This window comes from Melanerpes formicivorus, unplaced genomic scaffold (genome assembly GCF_026170545.1).
Source record: "Melanerpes formicivorus ecotype bairdi unplaced genomic scaffold, bMelFor1.0.p_v2 SCAF_32, whole genome shotgun sequence".
NCBI classification, from domain to species: domain Eukaryota; kingdom Metazoa; phylum Chordata; class Aves; order Piciformes; family Picidae; genus Melanerpes; species Melanerpes formicivorus.
In genome coordinates this window covers 2,495,535-2,517,439 of record NW_027142384.1, presented here as the reverse complement: position 1 = coordinate 2,517,439, position 21,905 = coordinate 2,495,535, and the positions used below count along the sequence as shown (strand labels likewise).

General features: G+C 40.1%; 1 protein-coding gene across 5 annotated transcripts in view; it reads right to left on the bottom strand.

The window, feature by feature from the left end:
• The window catches only part of COL22A1 (collagen type XXII alpha 1 chain), a 224,597-nt gene that overhangs the window by 131,535 nt on the left and 71,157 nt on the right, over nucleotides 1–21,905 (bottom strand). For all 5 annotated transcript variants that reach the window (XM_068155479.1, XM_068155477.1, XM_068155480.1 and 2 more), the window contains exons 5-7: nucleotides 10,277–10,388; nucleotides 2,455–2,578; nucleotides 185–460 (exon numbers count right to left, since the gene is read on the bottom strand). In XM_068155479.1, the coding sequence (XP_068011580.1) occupies nucleotides 185–460; nucleotides 2,455–2,578; nucleotides 10,277–10,388 (512 nt within the window). The remainder of the gene's footprint in view (nucleotides 1–184; nucleotides 461–2,454; nucleotides 2,579–10,276; nucleotides 10,389–21,905) is intronic.

Genomic DNA, 21,905 nt, shown 5'->3' with positions numbered 1-21,905 from the left:
AAGACAGCATATCTATACATCATGTGATGCAAATCTGTCATAACTATGTCACACAGGTAACATTTCAGTGATGCTGCTTTAGGAAAAGCAGTCAACTACAGCATAGACCTCAAAACCCCATTCACACACTGCAAACCCAGTGCTGAACAATAACCTAGCTCAAACCAGCACCCACAGTACTTACCTCAATGGGGACACTATCATACAAGCGTTTGCCAATCACAGTCTTTCCTTGAATGTCAATATTTTCCCTGTCTTCTATAGGCAGCATTTGCACCAGTCTGCAGTCTATGTAAAGTGAGACAGCCGTTGACTGAATACTGAGGGCAATTTTGTGCCAGTTGCGGTCAAAAAGGTCACTGACGCGGGCACTTCGGAAGACCACTCTCACAGCGTCCTTGGTGAGCCCAATGGCATTGTACTCTATAGCTTTGTTCTCTCCATCTAGTCGGATTGAGACCTGCAAGCAGACAGAAATTATTTTGAAAAGAAAAAGCAAAGCCTTCTCCTTCCTCTTGCCTGCTTTCCATCACAACAGACACCCCAAAGTCAGGGAGAGTACAGCATGCAGTAAGAAATCCAAGCAAAGAGCAGAGCACAGAATTTTGAGATATGCACAGGGAGCCTAAGTCTGTTCAGATGACTGGTTGGATGCAGACCCATGAGTATCTAAAGACTTTTCTTGTGAGTGCAACCCTTGACATGGTTTCAGCGCATGCCACTTTGAATTCTCCCAAGTATGTCAGGGGCATCTTCCTAAAGGCAGATAGGCAAAGCTGAACCTGTTTTGATTCTCTCTATCCTGTGCACTACTTCACAACTTCCCAGCAAGCACTGTGCTCTTTAGTCCCATCACATGTGCTCAACTCTCCCTTGGGGCATGGACAAGTGCCTTATTACAGAATCACATAATCACCAAGGTTGGAGGAGACCTCAAAGATCATCAAGTCCAACCTGTCACCACAGACCTCATGACTAAAGCATATTGCTTGGTAAGAAACCATTCTGCTGAGCTGTAGCACTGCATACACTTTATTTCAGATGCTTTGAATAGCAAACTACAGCTACGTTTGAAGACATTATATCATTATTTCCTTTAGAAATTGGTTTCTTCTTTCACCAAAGTCAAGCAGTTACCAGCAAGTAGCACGGAACAGAGTAAAGCAAAAGCCAGAGAAACAAACAGTGTGTCTTCGAGCTGCAGAGCTGGAAACAGATTGGCAACGTCAGCACTAAGATTTGTCTGATAAAAGCAGCCTATACAGCTGAGCACTGTGCTGGCTGGAAATGCCAGCTCAGATCAGTGTTAGCTCAGAAGCATCTGCAGTCTGTACACTGTACAGGTGTGCAATGTAGGGGCTAAACCACTAGCAACTTACAGGAAAAAGGGCTCATGAGGCCCTAAGGCACTTCTGGCACCAAAATTTAAGGGACTTTTGAATATATTACTGAGAATCTTGAGTACTTTTTCCTGTCCACAACCAAGCAGTTCATGTTTTCAGCTGTCTCCAAGAAATACTGAGTGATAAACACATTCTCACTCTGCTGGAATTAGGAGTGCATGCAGCACAGTACAGCATGCTTCATATTACAAAGAAGCTGATAATAATTTTCATACAAACCTTTTGCCATTGTCTGAAATTCAGTTAGCAAAGTCCTCAAACTGCACCTATCCTTCACTGCAAATTCTCCTAATCCTTTCAAATGCCAGTCTCAAAGCAGCAATACTGCATTTCATGGCTGTGTGAGCCTATGCTGACAGCTCAGTTTAGAGTCATGAGTAATGCCATCAGCACTACGTTTGTACTAAGCAGAAAAATGTAAGCCCATCCAAGCCTACCCCTCTTTAAACACAAACAAACTACTAAACTATAGCATGCTAAGATCATTCTCTATAGGAACAGAAAGTCCTTTATTACAATTTTATGGTATTTTTCTTCTGAGAATCTGAAAGTACTTGTCAAAAATTTAGATCAAATTCTGCAGCAGTCAGGACTCGGGCTTGTAGAGTAGTAACATCAACATTTTAAGCTGGGAATCTATAATGCCTTTATATGATATCTAGAAGTCTGTAGAAAAACTTGACATATCTTACTGTAGTACAACTGTTTGCCAATCATTTTTCAGACAGGCAAAATATTCTCCCCTAAACAAAACTACCAAACAAAACAATCAAAACCCCCAAACTGTCTTCACTAACAAGGACGGTACATGTTTCTTTCCCTTTCCAGCTAACACAACTATCTGTATGCTAACAACAGTCAAGGCCTATGCAAGCCTTTCTTCAGGTTTTGAGTTAAAGGTAAAGGATTTTCAGCAAAATGAACTGAAAGACAGATGAAGGGATTTTTACTCATCCACAAGGAAAAATGATGAGTGGGAGGCTAAGGCAAGAAAGCTGGTTCATGCAACAGAAGAGAAACAAAGCTATTCTTGCTGCAAAGGGTCTCATACCTGTGGTATGCCATACTTGTCAATAATCTGCCAAATATACCAATCTTCTTTCCTGGAAGCCTTCCGGAATTTGAACGTAGTTACAAAGGCATATTCATCAGGGAGACCTTGTGGAAATACATCCCTAGCAGGGGAAGGGGAAAGAGAATAATGCGTGAGGCTTAGCAGTGAAAAACAGAACCTCTGAAACTCCCTGCATGTCCCAGCAGTGCTTCCCAAAAATATTACATAGTTCCTACAAAATCTGCTCCATTTGCCAGCCTACTGAGATGAACATGAACTTGTGTCCTCCAGGTGGTTCTGTCCTTGAGAAGCCCTTTTTCATTTCAATTAATTTCCAATTAATTAAATAATTAAAACCAGTGAAAATCTGCAGTCCAGTACCCCTCATGTCAAACCAGTTATTTTTCACTTGATGCTTCATTTCATGCAACCTGTAAATCATTTGATTCTTCCACAACCACTCGGGGCAGCCTGGGATAGGGCTTCAGCAATCTCTTTTGTCTCAGGCTGCACCAGGGGAAGTTTAGGTTGGAGGCAAGGAGAAAGTTCTTCCCAGAAAGAGTAATTGGCCATTGGAATGTGCTGTCCAGGGAGGTGGTGGAGTCACCATCCCTGGGGGTGCTCAAAAAGGGATTTGATGTGGCACATGGAGCCATGGGTTATTTGTCAGGAGGTGTTGGGTGACAGGTTGGACTTGGATGATCTCTGAGGTCTTTTCCAACCTTGTTGATTCTATGATTCTATGATTCTATTCTATGAGTCAGATGGACTGAAGACCTGTGACATGCCTGAAACTCTCTATGAATATACCAAGTTACATCAGTAAATATTGTACTATTTGCCCCAAAACAGGTACTGCACCACATGCCTGTCCAAAAAGGTGTTCCTTGGTTGATGGCCTGGGAGAACAGGACCTTCCCCAATTAAACACTGCTGTCACATTAGCATAAATATACTCAGAGCGACATCAAGATCCATGCATGAGTCTGAAGGAACCAAAACCAGCACTATTTGACTCAGCCCCAACACAAGAACATACCATAAGATGAGCAAGCAGGGCTGGACAGAAGGTGTAACTAACCCAGTAGCATTATCTTTTTTGTCATTAGCCATTACTGGATGCCTAAGAGCAACAAGCAGAGCAAACATATTCCTTCTCTTTCCAGAGTTTTGGAATCCAGGGGACAAATGCAGATACATCTGCAATTTCTATATTAATATTTTTTAATGTATTTATCTTGTATGGACTTTTCCAGTCTCCCCTTGAGCTCAGGTAAATTTACTACATTCACAGGCTCCTTTGGCAAGGAATCGCACAGCTCTGCTACTCACTGTCTAATGAGTGTCCTCTTGTTTAGGACCTAGATCAGTTTTTATAAGGGATAACACAATGAATCTATTCTTTTTCTTGCTTTTTAATGCCATTCATGGTTTTGCAAACTTTGCTTATAATGCCTCTAAGCCGTCTTTTTTCCCAGCTGAAGAGTCCTAGTTAACTTCATTGTTCCCCATGCCCAAACCAGTCTGTTCCTCTGATCATTCCTAAACAGACTCTTCCTAAATATCATGTCTTTCCTTCCGGACATCTGAGCAGTCAGGCATAAGCACCCCTTAGAAAACAAAACACAACGGCAGCAATTAATGAAGAACAAAACAATGAACACAGATTCTCTTAAGGAATACTTGCCATAGTCCATCACTAAGCAGAAACTGACACAAAGGCACACAAAACTAGAGGCTTTTAATGGTATTGAAGAAAAAGAAATATTCAACATTTCCAATCTATTTATGGCTTTGCTGTTTGTCGAGGTCGGTCACACTGTTACAGCAAATGTTGAAAGCCAGTCTCTCCTAACACCAAAATATGCAGCCATCTTTTCATATATGCTTTGAATATCCTATCTTTTTAGCCAACTTAAAAATTCAGAACACTGTGACTTCATCCACTACTGAGGCTTTTGCTGTATAAAATGCCTGTGCAGGCTATGTAGCATTATAAGCTGGTCTTCCCACTGAGGACAAAAGCACCCCCTGAAGTCTTCCAGCAACCAAGCTCCTACTTGCTCCTTTACTAAATCCTTCCCTTAGGTGAGCAGACAAGGCTGTCTCACTTCTTGGTACTAGCTATTCCCAAACTGGACCACCCTGGTTACTGACCACCCTGTCTCACACCAGCACCCATCTCTCTTATGGCATAAAAATGTAGTCAGACACTCCTTCCCTTCATGACAAAACAAGAAGCATGTCACCATGTCACTTGTCATTCGTGTGGCAGTTGCTATGGAGAATGCAACTGGCATGACTAGGGCACTGAAAGCCACTGAGAAAGTCTACTGGATGTTTGGCAAGAGAGAGTCATGTAAGTCACATCAGCCCTTCCAAAAAGACACCCTGCCAGGTATCCTTTATCATTGACCTTTCTCACTGCAAATTTCCTGCCAAAATGATTTTAAACCATTATTGTGTCCAAGTTTGTCAAAGAAGATGCGTGTCTCAGCTTTTAACATCACCGACAGCTTGGGCTGTTCTCCTCCACCCCTTCAAGAAAGTTCAGAACGGTGGCAATGCTGATAGTTGAAAGGCCTTGCTTGCTGCTCTGTCCTCTTGAACAAAACCCATGAGTGTTTCTACATGAGAATGCTTCCAATGGGGGCATTTCCCTGTGGCTCAGCTTCTCAAATTTCTGTCATTTCAGCCTACATGCTTAGTGTATTTACCTTCACTCACTTCTCACCACCTATCATCACCACCAAAACTGGGTTTAATGAGTTCTCTCTCTGTCCTGCCCTATTATTGACATTCATGGCACAGACAGCCCTATTGAACTACTCTCCTAGCTACAGCCCACCAGCAGCTCTGACCTCCTACTGAACGAAAATCTAGCAGACAAATGGTTCTTCATTTAATCCAGTGGTGTCAAAACATAGCAGAGTTACATCCCTGTAGGATGTTTGCTACCATCACATCAGCAGCTGCAGGACACATGCATTCAGTGATGGTGTAATTGTGGCATGACTGTTTTTCTGAGCAGGAAGGTATCAGAGCATGTGGTAGAAATGAATCCCTCAAGATACTATGTTGAGTCTTGGGCCTGACAAACTACAATCAAATCTGGAAGAGCCAACTTCTGGCTTCCATGTTAAGAGAGTCTTTCTGGATACTTCTGAGCTGGAAATAGAAATATTGCCATGTGAGCTTAAATTCAGAAAGGGTTTTCAGATGCTTAAGGCCAACAGAAGTAACTGGGAGTCAGGTACCTAAATACACAAGTGAGTCTGACCACATCTCATCACACAGAGATTGACAAATGGTCCATCAGGTAGATTCAAGCTGATAGAGAGCTAGAATGAAATACTACTTGTCACCCTCAACTGATTTTTAAAGGTGTGGAAGAACTGGCTGCAAGTTCCCGACAGAGAAAGGCTTCATGCCAAAAGCAAATCTAAAGACATTTTCATTACTCTAAATATATGATAGAAACTATTTCTGAAGTTGTTGATCCCTGTATCTTTTACAGAGATGCATTACTGCATAAATAATAAAATCTTCATATATGAGTTTTCATTTACTTTCTCACTAAAAAGTGATCTCCATCTAGAGGTTCAGCTTTACTTAGGAATCCAAGGGCAGGAATTGCTGTCCTCAGAAATGCTTTATTTCCTTCTTTCACCCAAGGCTGAATTGAATTGATGATCCATATTATGGAGCTTTGCTGGATGCCTGGTTCCTACAGGGAACACTCTGCCAGCTCCTTGGTCTATAATTCTGACAACAAGATAAATTGCAGAAGAGCCCTTTATAAAACTCCAAGACAAAAGAATCCCCCAGTGTTGCAGGTTAGTGTAGGAGTTAATTAACCTAGCTACAAGGTCAGGTGAACCACAACTTCCACAAAGACCAAATGATAATAACCAGGCAGGAGACTCCTTTGACTGATGCCCATTTTCAATACCCAGCCTCCTTCTTACATGCTTTTTTGGCATAAGACCTACATCTGTGACAAACAGCATGAGACCCTACATCTATAATAATAACACAATGGGGCAAAATAAGATTATCAGTTCTCATTTCAGACACTGAATGCAACAACAATTACAGAATTTCTGGTGAGGAAGAGCATAACTAGTGTATTTGACCACTTTTGCAACAGTTAAATCTGTTAATACAAAGTTTAACTAACTAAGGTCTGCAAAATAAGGTTAGAGAAAGTAGTTTATTTCACAGATTCAGATTCACAGATTGCATTGGGTTGGAAGGGACCCTTAAAAGTCATCTTGTCCAAAATCTTTAATGCCCCCCACCCCCCCAAGAAGCCTTCTCTCCTCCAAGATGAAGAATCTTAGTTATCTCTGCTGTTCCTCATGTGAAATGCATGTTTCAGAAGAAATAAGGAAAAAGAAAACATTAAACAGATCTTATATCTAGTGCAGGAAGTTTTGGTAGCTTTGTCTAGAATTTTCTTCTCTGTAAAACAAAACAAGAGCCGACAGTCCACAAGGTAGGTAACTGAAGTCAAAGTTGATGTCAGGAGTCCCCAGACAAACAAAATACCTCAAAACAAGCTAGGACTCAGAAGCCAGGGAAGACAGCAATGTAGCAATATAAAAAGCAAAAGGAGCATCAATAAAAGCTACAGGTATTAGGAAGTTCCGTGAGGCAGCAGCTCAGATGAGAACCAAGCCAGGCTAGAACCAGACCAGGCAAGAGAAAAACTGAGGGATGGACATGGCCAGAAGGAAGGCTCTGGGGTCAAGAGTAGGAGAAATAGATGGAGGACAGAGCAAGATACTGAGCCAGAAGTTTGGCAGTAGCCAAGACAACAGTGATGAGAAACAAGCCTAAGTACCCAAAACCAGAAGTCTGGGGCACAGCTTCAGCTAGGAGATCCATTGAGGAGCCATAAGCAAACAGTAGGACTGGGAGAAAACTAATCAGATATATGGACCAGCCCTTTGCCAGCTAGAGAGACCTGTAAGCCCCTCAATGAACAGGACATTGTCTGTGACCAGGTTCCCAGCTGTGGTGTTTGCTTGCTCACAGAACCATCACAAGATGCCTCACACCAAATAGGAAGATAGTTAATAATTCTAGGCTTCAGGCTGGAAGAAGAATAGGCACATTTCCCAGACAGCTAAGCTGGAACTCTGTACAAATGCAAGTGCTTAAATAAAAGGATACAAATCCTTTAAGCAGATAATAAAGTGAATTACATACATTAGCAGTTAATGATTTTTTTATCTAATTATGAAATGTTGCTACCAGTGTCTAAGCATTGCTTGCGGTTATCTACAAGACAGGACAGATGTTTTTGTTTTGTTTATTCTTCCAGTTATCAGTTTTATGCAGGTTTACAAGTTTTCATTTTCCTGACATCCAAAGACTAAAATGAACCAAATATGCAGACAATTCCCATGGAGTTATGTCCATTTGAGTACATTACCACTCACAGCAGTCAGGAATTTAAAATATAAAAGGCTGAAAATACAAAAGTCCTCCTTTAATTCTGTATTTCAGTTAACCACTAAACAGGAAGTTTACTCATTTCAATCTCTTTATTATGAATGCTTTATTTCTAATTGTCCTGAGCAATAAAATATATTACTTGTTTTAAAATCAAGAGCAACAAATAAATGGGTTCAATCTGAGCAGACAGAAAGTCATTACAGCCAGCTGGTCCGCCTTCACTCCCTCAAGTCTTTCTGGGAAAACAACAGCAGAAACAACAACAAAGTCCTTCAAACCTTAATTTGAAAAAATAAGAATGAAAATGGAAACTCTCTGTAATCTGCACTTCTTGTTGTTAACAGGTATCTACTAACTTGCAGTCTACCACTAGCACCAAAGACCCTTTCCTAAACTTACATTCCCCAGAGATTCTTATGGAAAGAGATCACTTCAGTTGTTAACAGTTTATTTTACCTGACTACACTGCACTTGAATTTATCACTATTAGACTTCACAGTGTTTTAAATTTTCATTAATTCCATTCCAACTACTGAACTATGGAAATCAGAACTGGGCATAGCATCCCAGCAGTGGTGACTGAGTTGCCTGACATGGAGATAGTCAGCTCATACCTGATAGTTTTTGTTCATACACCCAAAGATTGCCCTAGTCCTATTTGTCACAGTATGGCCCATAGCTCAGAGTCAGTAGATGATCATTCAAACAATTTCTTAAGTGTGAACATTTCTGTGTAGTTTGCTGGCAATGCTTTACAGTGATAAAGCATGCTGCTGCTGCCTGTTAAGAGCTGTAGCAGAGACTCTGCCGAGAGACTTCTGCGAGCCAAAGAAAGTAGCTTTATACCCCTCCCCACATACACTAGCTATGTATATATGTACTACTTATCAAGACCAAGCTGTCTTTGCTTGTCTGGCCATCTCACAGGCTATGAATTTTCTTACTTTGAGACTTGACAACTTTATGGGCTTTAGAGCAAGCTGTTTTTCCTTCAGTACACCATAGTCTTACTTTTTTTTTTGTGTACAGATTGTGTGTTTATACAAAGGAGAGAGAGGTGGAGAGGGCACATCAATACAGGTTGGCTCCAGGACCACAAAAAAAAAAAATAGAAAAAAAAAATAAAGCAAATATAAGTCTGGGGACAATCTCAAAGATGCAGTGAGCCGAATAAAAGAGCTCAATAAAAGAGCTAAAACAAAACCCAAAACAAACAAAAAAATCAACAAAAAAAATAGCAGCCCTCATCCATAAGAAGGAAAAGATTTGCTATTGATTTTTTTCAAACTGAAGTTAAAATCAGCACAGAGAAATTTACTGGAAAACTGTTAATGATGACAATTGAATCTATGGCTCATGGTTACTCCATGAAATTATGCACTCATTCTTTTCAAGGCTAATGTTAGCAGAACTCAAGTGACAACCTGAAGAGAAAACATTTTGACAGACTACAATACAACTGGCAGCATCAGGTCATAAAAGGCTCCAAGAATTGAATCCATGGTGACACAGGGTTAAAAAGTGTTCATTCTTTTATGAGGCAAAAATCCATATTAGCTAACTGATAACAACATCACCAGGAACTTGTCTCTCTCATGTGACTAGAAAATATATATCCCAATGGGAGTGCTACCAAACATTCCTTTTACAAGCTGTTTATTAAGCCCTAGGTTCTTCTGTGAATTTCTTGATGCTGCTCCTCACAACCAACGAGGCATGTAGAAAACAGCTTATAGCTTTGGGGTTGCTTAGCCTGGAAAAGAGGAGGCTCAGAGGAGACCTTATTGCTGCCTACAACTACCTGAAGGGAGGTTGTAGACAGGCGGAGGTTGGTCTCTTCTCCCAGGCAACCAGCACTAGAACAAGAGGACACAGTCTCAAGCTGTGCCAGGGGAGGTTTAGGTTGGTTTAGGTTTAGGAAGAAGTTCTACACAGAGAGAGTGATTGCCCATTGGAATGGGCTGCCCAGGGAAGTGGTGGAGTCACCATCATTGGAGGTGTTTAGGAGGAGACTTGATAGGGTGCTTGGTTGAATGGTTTAGTTGAGTAGGTGGTGTTGGATGATGGGTTGTTCTCAAAGGTCTCTTCCAACCTGGTCTGGTCTATTCTATTCTATTCTATTCTATTCTATTCTATTCTATTCTATTCTATTCTATTCTATTCTCTACCAGGATGGAGCCTTTAGGTAATGTGGAGGCTGCCAACCATGCTGTGTAAATTCTGTGCCTGTAGAACAGATCAAAGCAGGAATGTGTATGTAGGTACCTCGTAACTACTACAAGGTTAACCTGAAGGAATCAAATAATGTAAAGCAAAGACTCAGATGAAAATACATTTTGTAAAACAGTGTACTCACTCAGTTTTCTGAACAACAGGGAAGCTTCCAAGTCGTACATAAGCACTCTGAATTCCATTTTCTTTCATTCCAAAGATCTGTTTCACGCTGAACGAATCCATCAGGTCAAATCCTGTTCATCAAGCAAGTGTCAATATGAGACATTGACCAGGCAGAGGGACGTGTCTCCAACAGTACTTAGGTAGTTATCTTAGCCCACAAACACAACACTTCACAGATCAACCTTGTTCTTGTTGGGAAAAGCCAGAACAAAATTCTGACATGGTCTAATCCGCTTAGTCAAAAAAAAAAACCCAACAACTCAAAACCAAACATAAATTCAGCCATAACAAGCCCTGTAGAGATTAAAGCAGGGTTTTCCAGAAATCAATAGTTGTTGTTTGCATTGTGCTGAAAGTGTATTATAATTAGTTAATCTCTATGAAGAAAAATACACAGGTGCAGACTGAAACGCTTACTTATAGAATCATAGAACCTTAGAATCATTTGGGTTGGTAGGAACTTTCAAAGATCATCTAGTCTAACCCCCCTGCCACAGGCAGGGATATCTTTTACTATACTAGGTTGCTCATGGCCCCATCCAACCTGACTTTCAACGTTTCAGGTGATGGGGCACCCACAAATTTTCTGGTCAACAAGTTCCAGTGTCTCACCACCCTCATAGAACTTTTCCTGTCTCCCTTATCTCAAATCCCTCAGTTTAAAACTGTTGCTCCTTATCCTGTCACTATAGACCCTGGCAAAAACTCTCACTCCATCTTTCTTATAAACCCCTTTTATATATATAAAGGTTGCAATAAGGTTTCCCTGATGCCTCCTTTTCTCCAGGCTGAACATCCTGAACTTTCTCAGGCTTTCTTCACAGGAAAAGCGTTCCAGCCCTGTCACCATTTTTGTGGCCTTCTCTGGACTCAGTCTCATAGGTCCATGTCTCTGTTGTAAATCACATTTCTAAGACACTTTTGTGTCATTTTAACAGTAATATGACTGACAGATGCTCCCAAAACCAAACACATTGTGGAGCTGGAGACAAAGACTCTGCAAAAGGCAGGTTGTGAATGACTGAGCAGCGAATCTGTGGTTTATTTGGGCTATTCCAACCTTGTGTCCCTCTCACACAAGCACAGTTACAGATACCAAGTCCTCAGTGTGTCATTCCAATAAACCAACCCAGTGATATTAGAACAGCTTCATTTGACAAATAGATCTTGAACTATGTGAGTGCTTTTAACTCTGCTCAGTTAGTGAACTCCTGAAACTTTTCTAGGACAAACATTTCCATGTGATGAAGTTAGATCCTAAGATTCTTGCATTTCTTAGTTTCTTCATGAATCTTTTAGCCATTTCAGGACTTGAAAAGAGCTGCAGCAGGAAAACACACCCACCTAATGATGTTATTCTTCAAATTTATATGAATAAATAGCTGCAAAATACCTGTGTGGTCCTTTCCCTAGGCAAATCAGAATGTGACAGCAGACAGCAAACAGAACAAAAAGCTCCCATCACGGAGCTATTTCTGAAGCAATAGCTTTTTTTTTTTTCCTGAGGAAATATAATCTTACTTGTTTGCAAAGACAGAAATGGTTGCCTGGTGCCAAGTTGAGGCCTTTTGTATTACACTAACTTTCACGGCTGTAAATAGCTTTTCTCTCCTGTCCACTCTATTTTCAGCTATTACTGGACACTCAGGTGGGCAAATGAGGCAGTTAAGATGCTCCAGGGGCTCATGGCCCCACCTCATAATCGCCTTTGCAACAACTCTAGTGATGCTCTCTTCTGACATACTATAATCAGCCACAATTTCAGCTATAAATCTTAGCAAATAGACCCTACCAGAACAGGAGAGTTCTCTCCTAGCCATCATATCAAAAACAGTATGACCTGTCCATAGAAGCCCTCTCATAACTCATTTCACCAAGCAGTACACATCCCTCATCTACACCAGCCACAGAAATGTAAGGAAGCTAGATGAGCCTTGCTGGCAACAAGAGATTGCACTGACTGGGAAAGGAAATTGTTAACTATTCACAGGAGCTGAGCTAACTCTTGCTAAGTTTCCCCATCATTAGCTCAGACTCAGATTTATTCTCTTCTTTCTCTGACAACTCTAACTAGAATTCATATCATGGGCAACTGTGAAACTGTGAGGCTGTGCACAGTAGTATGTTTGGCTTTTTTGACCCCTAAGATTTCCTGTATTTCCTATCAGCATGCAGTGTAGAAAGCCTAGCCTAAATAACACCATGAAACACATACAAGGTCCTTAAAACTACATTGCATGCAGAACTTGCTGTAATGAAAATAAGTCACACTTGCAACTTAGACCATCTCATTAGCATTCAGGATTGGAAAAGCACACAGTTAAATCATAATAGGATTTTTCATATTTGGGCTATGAATTGGCAAATTGCAAATTTCTTGATCTATTTTTGATTAAAGAGTGAACGAAGGTTGTTCTCTCTAAAATGCCACGTAAGTCTACAAGAAAATTAATCCCTGGATGTGTCAGAGTCCACACTCAAACCCAGCAAATTATTTTGTTTTAATCACACTATTAATTTGCTCTGTGTCAAATTCAGATATTGACCCCATTTTCTTTAGGGGGAGCTATGAAACAAAATAATTCATGTTCACAGAGCACTCCACGTTGGGTTAATCTGCCTAAATATCAGCTCTCTAGACAGGGTAGTAACAGAGTCACTCATTCAGTCCGGCACAGAGAGTCAAAAGACCAGACATTTCAAGGGAAAGGTAAATCTCTTACTAACACTGATGCCAAAAGTGGGTATTTCTCTCCACTGACATCAAGAAAGCTTAGAATGCTCAGGCTACATGCTAAACCTCAGCCAGTAAAGGTCTATAGCTGGTGAGCTAACCTTTACTTTTACATATTCCATTACCAACCAAAGCCCATTTAGATTATGGACACTCTGGTTGCTGAAGAATTTCAATAGCATTACAGAAAATGTGGCATCACACTACACACTAAACAATGAAGAACTCTGCTGAGGATGAGCATCTTATCTGATTTTAGCTGTCTTAAAAGAAGGCAATTGATGTATGCAGATTGTCTTGGTTCCCTTGCGGGTCAGTGGAGAAATACAGAAAACAACTCATCACATCTGGCTCAAAACTATCTAAAGACAGGCTGAATTTGGCACTACCTATCTCCTTCCACTCAGGAAAAAAAAACAAAAACCATGAGCTCATATAAACTACAGTTTTCAGACAGCTGAAGTCAGGTGAGATATCCTAATCACAAGGAATGCTCTCCATTTCATGCAATGACTGAAGTAAAAGGGAAAAAAATCATTAACTAATCACAAATAACTCATATTTACATTGTCTCATTTGGCACCAGGATTGAATAAAGACTGATGATTTTTAAATTTAGACTAGCAATGTCTTAAATTTGCTAGTCATTCCTGCATTTGATTATTCCTTAATTTGGTCATTCCCTGCAAGAGTCTCCTTAAACAGATACCTTTGCATTTCTAAATGAGAGGAGAAATAATTGAACATAAAATAGTTTAATTTGAGTTGAGAAATTAGTCAAGGCAGATTGCTCAGGGGGGCCTGGAAAAAAAGACAGTTTGGGAAACTTCCAAACTTGTGCTTTAAAGTAACCTCTAAGATTATTTCAGCTGAAGGACAAGCAAAAATATATAGTATTTTAGTATTACTGTTGTTATTTTGTCTACTTCATGTGCCTGGAAGCACTTTAAATTATGTTCCTTTGATGACTTTAGGATTGGAACAGGGATTGTGAGGCAGACAGCCTTTAATTTAGTCTTGAACCACAATGTTAATGTAAAAAATATGCAATGCTGTAATCAGGAGGCTTGAACAGGATTTTTTTTTACTGGGCAGTGTACGGCTGCTAACAGTGCAGGAGAAACAACTCGCTTAGATCTTTCCTCAAACATCTCACTGGCCATTTTGTCTGTCATACAGCATTACTGGATGAAGTGACAACAATACAGGCTCCATTGTTTTTTTCAGTACCAAGGAGGGACCAATTTATCAGATCCTACACATAGCTTCCCAATCTCTCCAGAAGTGAAATGGGAAAGATCTTACCTACCTAAATTAGAAAGGATAAAGCTACTGTTACCTATTGCACCATGATCAAGAACAGGATGAAAGGGTGGGACTTTCCCGTTCTCAGCTGCTTTGATTCAAATTGTTTTTTTTCCTGGTGTACCAGGGCAGGTGTAGTTGCCCAGTTGACTTATAAACTATTTAATCAGTAATGCCATAAACATGGCAGTTAATAAGATGAATAATGGTCTTTGATCATAACCCTCATTGTAGCTACTAAAACAATATGGGGCCACCGAAACCGCTTAACATGATTGCATCTCCTAAAAAGCAGCTTACCCTAGTCCATTAACATTAAAATTAAAATGGTGACCTGAAAGAAAAGCTCAAATTCCTAACAGCATACTTGGCTTGAAAAGCAATTTCTTATGCACTGCTCTGATGATCAAATCAGCTGAATGTCCCTCTGCTTGAGAGTAATAACTCCCTTACAGGAAACAGCCTGTTTTCCCAGAATCAGAAAACAAACTTGAACCTGCCTGTTACAGAGAGAAGATGGCAAAACTTGGCACTGGACAATTTCTACAGCATCTAAGTTTAATACACAAGCAGAATTTTCTTACAGGAAAGATGTCCACTCATCACCCAACCACACCCAAAGGATGATCAAATAGCTCTGCACTTGTCCAGAATCCTATGACCTTTGTTTCAAAAGAATTATTCCAAGATCAGACTAAAGGGGCCATGGTTGGTTGCCCTGAGTATGAGCTGGATTTCTGCCTTGCTCCATTAAGGATCTGATACGGATCTGACATGGACAGCATGGTGGCAGCTAACGTGCATGTTGAGATTTTCTTGTCTGTATTGTGTTCAGAGGCAAACACCCACCCCCTCACAAATCAAAACCCAGAAAACTAGTGCAACAATGGAAAGTTTAAATAGTCAGAAAAAATGAGCAGTGTGCATATTTTGAAAGTTTTCTCAAAGAAAGACAGAGCTATTAACAACTTCTTTAACCTGAAGAAATCTGAGCAAAGCCTTCTGCTCTCCATTCCCAAGAAGCCCAAAATAGCACTCACAAGGGCAATCACTGGGCTACTTCTAATTGTGAAAGTTTCTGGTGAGACAACAGCCTGAAGAGAAATTTGAAAGCAGAAAAGAAAGGAATCAGGAAAGGCACTGGACATCAGAGCCTCAACTGATGTGTGTGGAATCTATTAGTTATGGAGATTCCTAGCCACAAGTACTAATACAGAAAAACTCAAACAAGCAAAAGAAAAAAACTCACAAAACAAACAAACAAAAAAACCCCAAACTAAAACAAAAAAACACCAGCTTTTGCAGAAAATGCTTCATACTTTGTTCTTGTTTAAGCTTTCAGCTAGACTATTAGCCTTCTCCATGCGTTGATAGAGTATCACTAGCCAAGGTCAGGGAGGTTGTCATCAACTACTGGTTCCCTGAGACTTCTGAAATATCAATCTGTATTGCCTGTGATAAAACAGCATATGTTACTTCTACTGGAGGGAGGTCAATGGCAATAAACTCTGTGGTAGACTAGAGTGGAGTATAAATTTCTAGGAAGAGTAGCATCACTTGGGAGTCTCTCAGCAAACACATGATCTTCTCCAGTTTCTTGCCCAATATTCCTGCAGTCTTCAAAGTTAAGCTTTCCTGGATTGCCTGCGCTCACAAGGAAGATCCTGCATGCTCACTAGATCCTCAGCATCGCTTTCAATTCCTCCAGTATTGTCTGCAAGGCATATTACCACGACAAAGAGCTCTTGAAAAATAATTAAAATGTCAGTACTTCTGGGTTTTGCTGAAGTATTATAGGCAAGTGGCACCAAAATAAGAGGATTTTGCTAATTGTCATCACCACAGTATTATGCCCAAAATTACAACTGACTGCACTGAATTGTCTGCTTATATATACTTTAAGATACACTTTCTCTTTCTCTGCTAATGTACACTTCAAAAATAACAGGGGAAAAAAAGTTACCATGTCATATTCTAAAGTTAAATAGTGTATCCAAACAGCTATGTCTGGCAATTAATTATTTGAAGCCATGATGTAGGTGATGGATATTTTTCCTCAAGTCTACCTGAACTTTTGGCATCCTTATCTTCCATGATATTCTAGGCTGTACACAGCTACTTCTGAACAGAAAAGATGTTTCTCAGTTCAGAGCTGGGATAGGAGTAAAAGTGTCTGAATCCTGAATCTTATTACTATTCAGCATGTGCTGTTGTTATTGTTACAGGAGTTATCACCTGCTGCTTTTCTGACATTCCTTCCTCCACAGGAAATTAAATGCTGTCAAGAGCTAACAGAATATCAGATTTTAGGGATATTTTTAAGAGGTCACTGAAGTCTCCATCTCCAAGGGTCTTCCACCACATTAGAATTACCCACATCCCTATCAGTATATCGCTACTCAAACCATAGCAACTTGGCAACAAGAAGTAACATTTAGGAGGGGACAGAGTTAACACTGATGCTATCATCTTTCAGTGTCCTCGTCTTTCTGGCATGCTGGCAGGAGGCAGACAGAAAGCCCTTATCCTCTTTTGGTGACCAGCTGCTTGGGTGAGCGAGACATCTATGATAGCAACACTGGAGTCAATGTCAAAGTAGCCAGACACTGCAACTTCACATTGTCCAAGAATCCCTGTGGGGCAAACAGGTATCAATTATTTGCTCACGGTAATCTAAACAACAGGTTAGGTGAGAGTCCTGAAGGCCAGGTACTGTTTAGGTCTGTCTGACTGTGAATGATTATAAAGAGGGGTTTGAAAGAAAATTCTTGGCTGGACTAATTTTTATTCTAACTCTCTGTGGCTGCCAAAATAAGTGATTTCCAAAGACTTGAAACAGATAGGAATTCTCTATTCTTGCACTGGTTTATTTCTCTCTGGTTCACCTCTTCAGAAAACCCAAAAGAGGCAGCAGCTTATTTTTTTGAATGGGTAATTCACCCCACATCCAACACTCTCAGCTAAACAGCTTGATTCAACATCATCAGCTCGTAGTAGTTATCTGACTTCAGTCCTGCATTAAGGACAGCCCCTCTGGAGCAACAAACCAGAGAGATTTACTGCTTGCCCACATGTATGGAGTAGTGTGGGGAGTAAAACGGTTGCACAAGTCATTAAAAATATATTTCACAAGCAGCTTGCAAGGGAATTTTGAAATTATATGATTTTACAAGGCCTATAGATTAAAGGGTCTCAGGAGCAATTTTCAAGATATTCTCACTACTAATCAGTTCTCCTTTCTTTCCATACATGTTAAAGTTGGGATTTATGTGGGACACAGGAAAGATAACACTTCAAGAAACATAAAGTAAGTAAAATTAATCCAGTAAGAAAATTAATCCAAAGAGACAGTAAAAGAGAAAGAGAGAGAGAAAGGTCAAAAGCACAAGCAAATAAATGAATACAAGGTTATAACCACACCACCTGGTGGAAAGGGCTCTTGTAATCTAACCCCCAGCCTGTTGTAAAAACAGGAAATAAATATGTCTACAGTGACTGCCTCTGAGGTAGCACCTTTCAACACCTGATCTCATGTTAATGACATACCACTTGATGTGATGCATTGTTCTGTTTATCTACATCAGTCCACTCTTACCTGAGCCTCTCAGGTTTTGGACAATTGCAAGTGGCATATTGAATGACATTAAAAGCTGGTTTTGACACTGATCTTTTTGCCTCATTACTGAAGGTTTTTCTGTGTTGAAGTCATTCTCTATTTTCTCAGTGATGAACATTTGGCTTAGTGCCATGGGCCCTCTTTCGGCTTCTTTCCTGCTCCAGTGATTTACAAGATTAAACAGAGGTTCATTATTCCTTTGATCTCCTTGTATGCCACATAGGCTTGCACCAGCTGAACTTAACCAGGACTATTTGTATTAGATTCTGATTTTAATTAGTTCCTCTGTTTTGAAGCTACCTTTTGAGTTCCTCAAGCCCTAAGGTGCTCTGTGTTCCTCTAGAAAGCCATAAAATGGCATAATTACAAACTCCTCACTTGGGATAGCAGTGGGGAGGAAAGGACTCTACACATCTTTGAGTAAAGATTTTGCTATTATCACCCAAGGATGCTTTGTGGCATAAATCTGAGAAAAATGACAGCTGGTAAGTGTGTATAAGACCAGAGTGTTAGGACAGATAAATTCAATGTAACTAGCAACAATTATTTCTTGCTTGTACAAGAAGCTAGTATTATTTTTAGGATAAGAAAATTTATTTGAGGAAAAACACCTTGCTGAGACATAAACATCTAGATTCTCCTTGTAATGCTACTATCCAGGCTATAGGTAAACCTGCATCAAGATGTTATTCATTAAAATAAAATTATTCTCATTAATTTTAGGTGCTGTGAGCAAGACCTAGTATGAAAACAGGTAGGAACTACTCTCTAAGAGACTGTGATTGTTGCATTATGCCAGATGATCAGTACAAAATAGGTTAGACCTATGGATACACCAAAACCTGGCCACAGCTGTCATCAGGGACCATTCAACTAAAGTGATCTAATTCCAAGCATTATGGAGACTGAATATGCAACTTCTTCCCATCATGTGTGGGCATGGTTAAAAAAGCTCGCACTGACAAATAATCTACAGGAGTCTTTCTCCAGACCCCGCTTTTTCATCAATCTCTTTTTTGAATTAAAATTAATCTAAAATATTTGGACCAAGAAATATCTGGAAATGATTCATGGTTAACCAAATGATTAGTCTTTTTAAAGCCACAAGACTGGTTGCTTTTTGGGCTATGTATAGTAAAATACTGAATTTATTTCCTTTGAATCAACCTTAAATGCACTGGAATAAGAAAAAATTCTGGCTTGTTTAACTTCTGGGAGAAAGCAAATACTATCATTTAAAAACAAACAAAAACTTTAGGGATAAATATATCTTAATATTCTTTAATATGCAGGCAGATCTCAAATTTTCATGTGCACAGTCTTGTGCATGATTAACACTTCTAAAGTCTTTTATGTTAATGCAAAAGTCAAAATTTGTCACTGCTGGATTCAAACCAGGGAGAGCCTTTCACAGGAACCACTCAGCTGTTACCATTTTTCTGCAGTACCAGAGTCTAAAGTAATTTCAGCATTTGCTCTCCATGTTTCATGCTGTTAATGAACAGCACAGCCAGGCTACCAGCTCCAACAAAGATCTGATGCCTATCATTACTCAGGTCATTCACAGTGTCCAAAGCCCAGTGAGGTCCAGGATATGCATCTCTGACCACACTAGGGAAAAGACTCATTTAGAACATGAGGTTTCAAACCAAGGAACTCTTTAACCATGCTCTGTTGGTGACAGTGAAGTTATGCATCCTCTGCAGGATGCTTGTTTTCAGGCTTCTAGTCCAGACATGCACTTTAGTGGCAACCAACTCCCTGTTAGGGTGACTGTACACTTTCACTTCTTGATCCCACTTTTCTTGGACTTACTGGATATTAAAAAGTCCTTGAACATAGGTGAAAATTTTGGCAACCTCTGGAAAACTTTAAAGAACTTTAAAATACAATGATCTAGGCAGTAATATTAACTATTGTACAGTACATACACTTCTAGAAAACAAAGCTGAAAGGGAATTGTAAGGTCACCTGCTTTGAAGATATTTCACCTACCAGCCCAGAGAGTGAATCCACCCTACAGCAGAAGTCAAATCATTTTCTCCAGCTCACAAGAGACTGAAATGGCTCTTGGGACTACCAATACAGGTCAACTGTTAACTTTCCTTATTTATTTCCCATGGAGACACAGCAGCTATAACCAGATGCATGTATCTCGGGAGCCTTGTTTCGAATTCAGCTCTCCAAATCCTTAGAGAATGGAGAACACAGCACTTAAGGCAGTACTAAATATTCTTTATGAGATTTTATATAGGAGACTTCCTAGGGCAAGTGTAGGGAGCAGAAAGAAATAAGTTCTTAGCCCTAACCCAGTTATCTTCAGTTAGTAACAGGTCACTGCAAAATGTGACAGCAAAGTGACTATGCCATGGCACAGTAAAGCTTCATCCTTCTGTCTCATCTTCCACAAATACAAAGCTGCATCCAGTCCTACCTCTACAGAGGTAACACTGAGGATGGAGAGGAGAGTAGCTGGTGTCCATGTGAATAACCAGCTTCACCATCTCTGTGTATGTGCAGTCCTTGCTGCATCTGTGCTTTTACTTTCAGAAGACAATGATCTGTTACAAATCTCTGCAGCTATTCATGCATTTGCCACTTGCCTCTCAGGAGCTTCCCAAGGAGACCATGTGAGGGACAATACAGACTGCCAAGTCTGCAGAAGGGGCAAAATGCTCATCACAGAGGCACCACAAAAGAAAAACAACAACACAAGCTTTGTCCCCAGGAGGACATCAGTCTAATGTGCTCATTCTGCAGGTACAACAGCCTGGGCACTCCAATTTCCTTCTGCTACCACGTGTTTTAGTGGGCAAACATAAATAGTCCCAGGGATGTTGTAATTAGTCACTGGCGTCTCTGGAATGTGAAGCCTGTGCTGCAAACTGCAGGACATTGGAGACATGTGGACAGTTAAACACAGCTACTGCAGTCTATAATTGTAGGGTACTAGTTTTACAACCAGTGCCTCTATCGTAAGATGCCCAAATATTCTTTACAGAACTACAGAAAAACACAGAGGTCATAAATACACTGGACTTTTGCTTATTTGCACATGGAAGTTTCTGATATGGGGGAGAGTTAGGGGTTGAGGTCAAACTGTGGTTCGGCCCACAGTGCAGTTTCTTAGATACAGTCTGACTACTTAAGAATTCGAGTCAGAGCTTTTATGTTCCTCCCTTGCCCCATTAACACCATCCAGTGTGGGATGTGTAATGTGATGTAGCGGTTGGAAGTCTCTCTCCCCAGGGCTGACTTTTCTTAGTATTTTTCAGATATCATTGCAGGTCTGTCTTTACTTATGTGGCAGATTTCCTCTGAAAACAGCAGTCAGTATCTGCTGAGGGTTATTATCTCCTCTGGTGGATACTGTTGAGGATTCGAGCTCAGCCTATTTTTAATTCTAGGAATGCAGATTTCTGCAATCAAATTCCATGCCCTGCAGGTCTAGATTAAAATGCAAATAATTCAAATGTAATGCTTTAAAACTTCAAGAAGTATAATTCGTTTTTGCTAACTTTCACGTGTTGCTTTGATTCCATATAATGGCTCATAAAAATACACAAGAGGCACATCTTCAGGGTGTAAAATGTTATCATTGTGTTTTCCTGCCTGGTTATGATTAATAGTAGGCCAAGTTCCTTTGTTAAATGCTGATGGAACCAAAAAGACAATTCAGCAATATAAAAGGTATTAAGAAGTACAACTAGAGTTTTGTTTTGAATACTTTAGGGCAGATGAGTTAAATCCTCTGTTGTCTTCATTTCTTGATTAGGGAGGGAAAAAAAGAAGAAGAAAGGTACCCATAAGGATGCAGCAAGAGATTTCTTGCTTTCTTTCGAAATTCCCTATGTGCTCTCTAATGCATGCAGCAACATTTATATTCTGAATGTATGTGTTATGAACTGTTAAGCAGATGCTGCTTCACTGCCA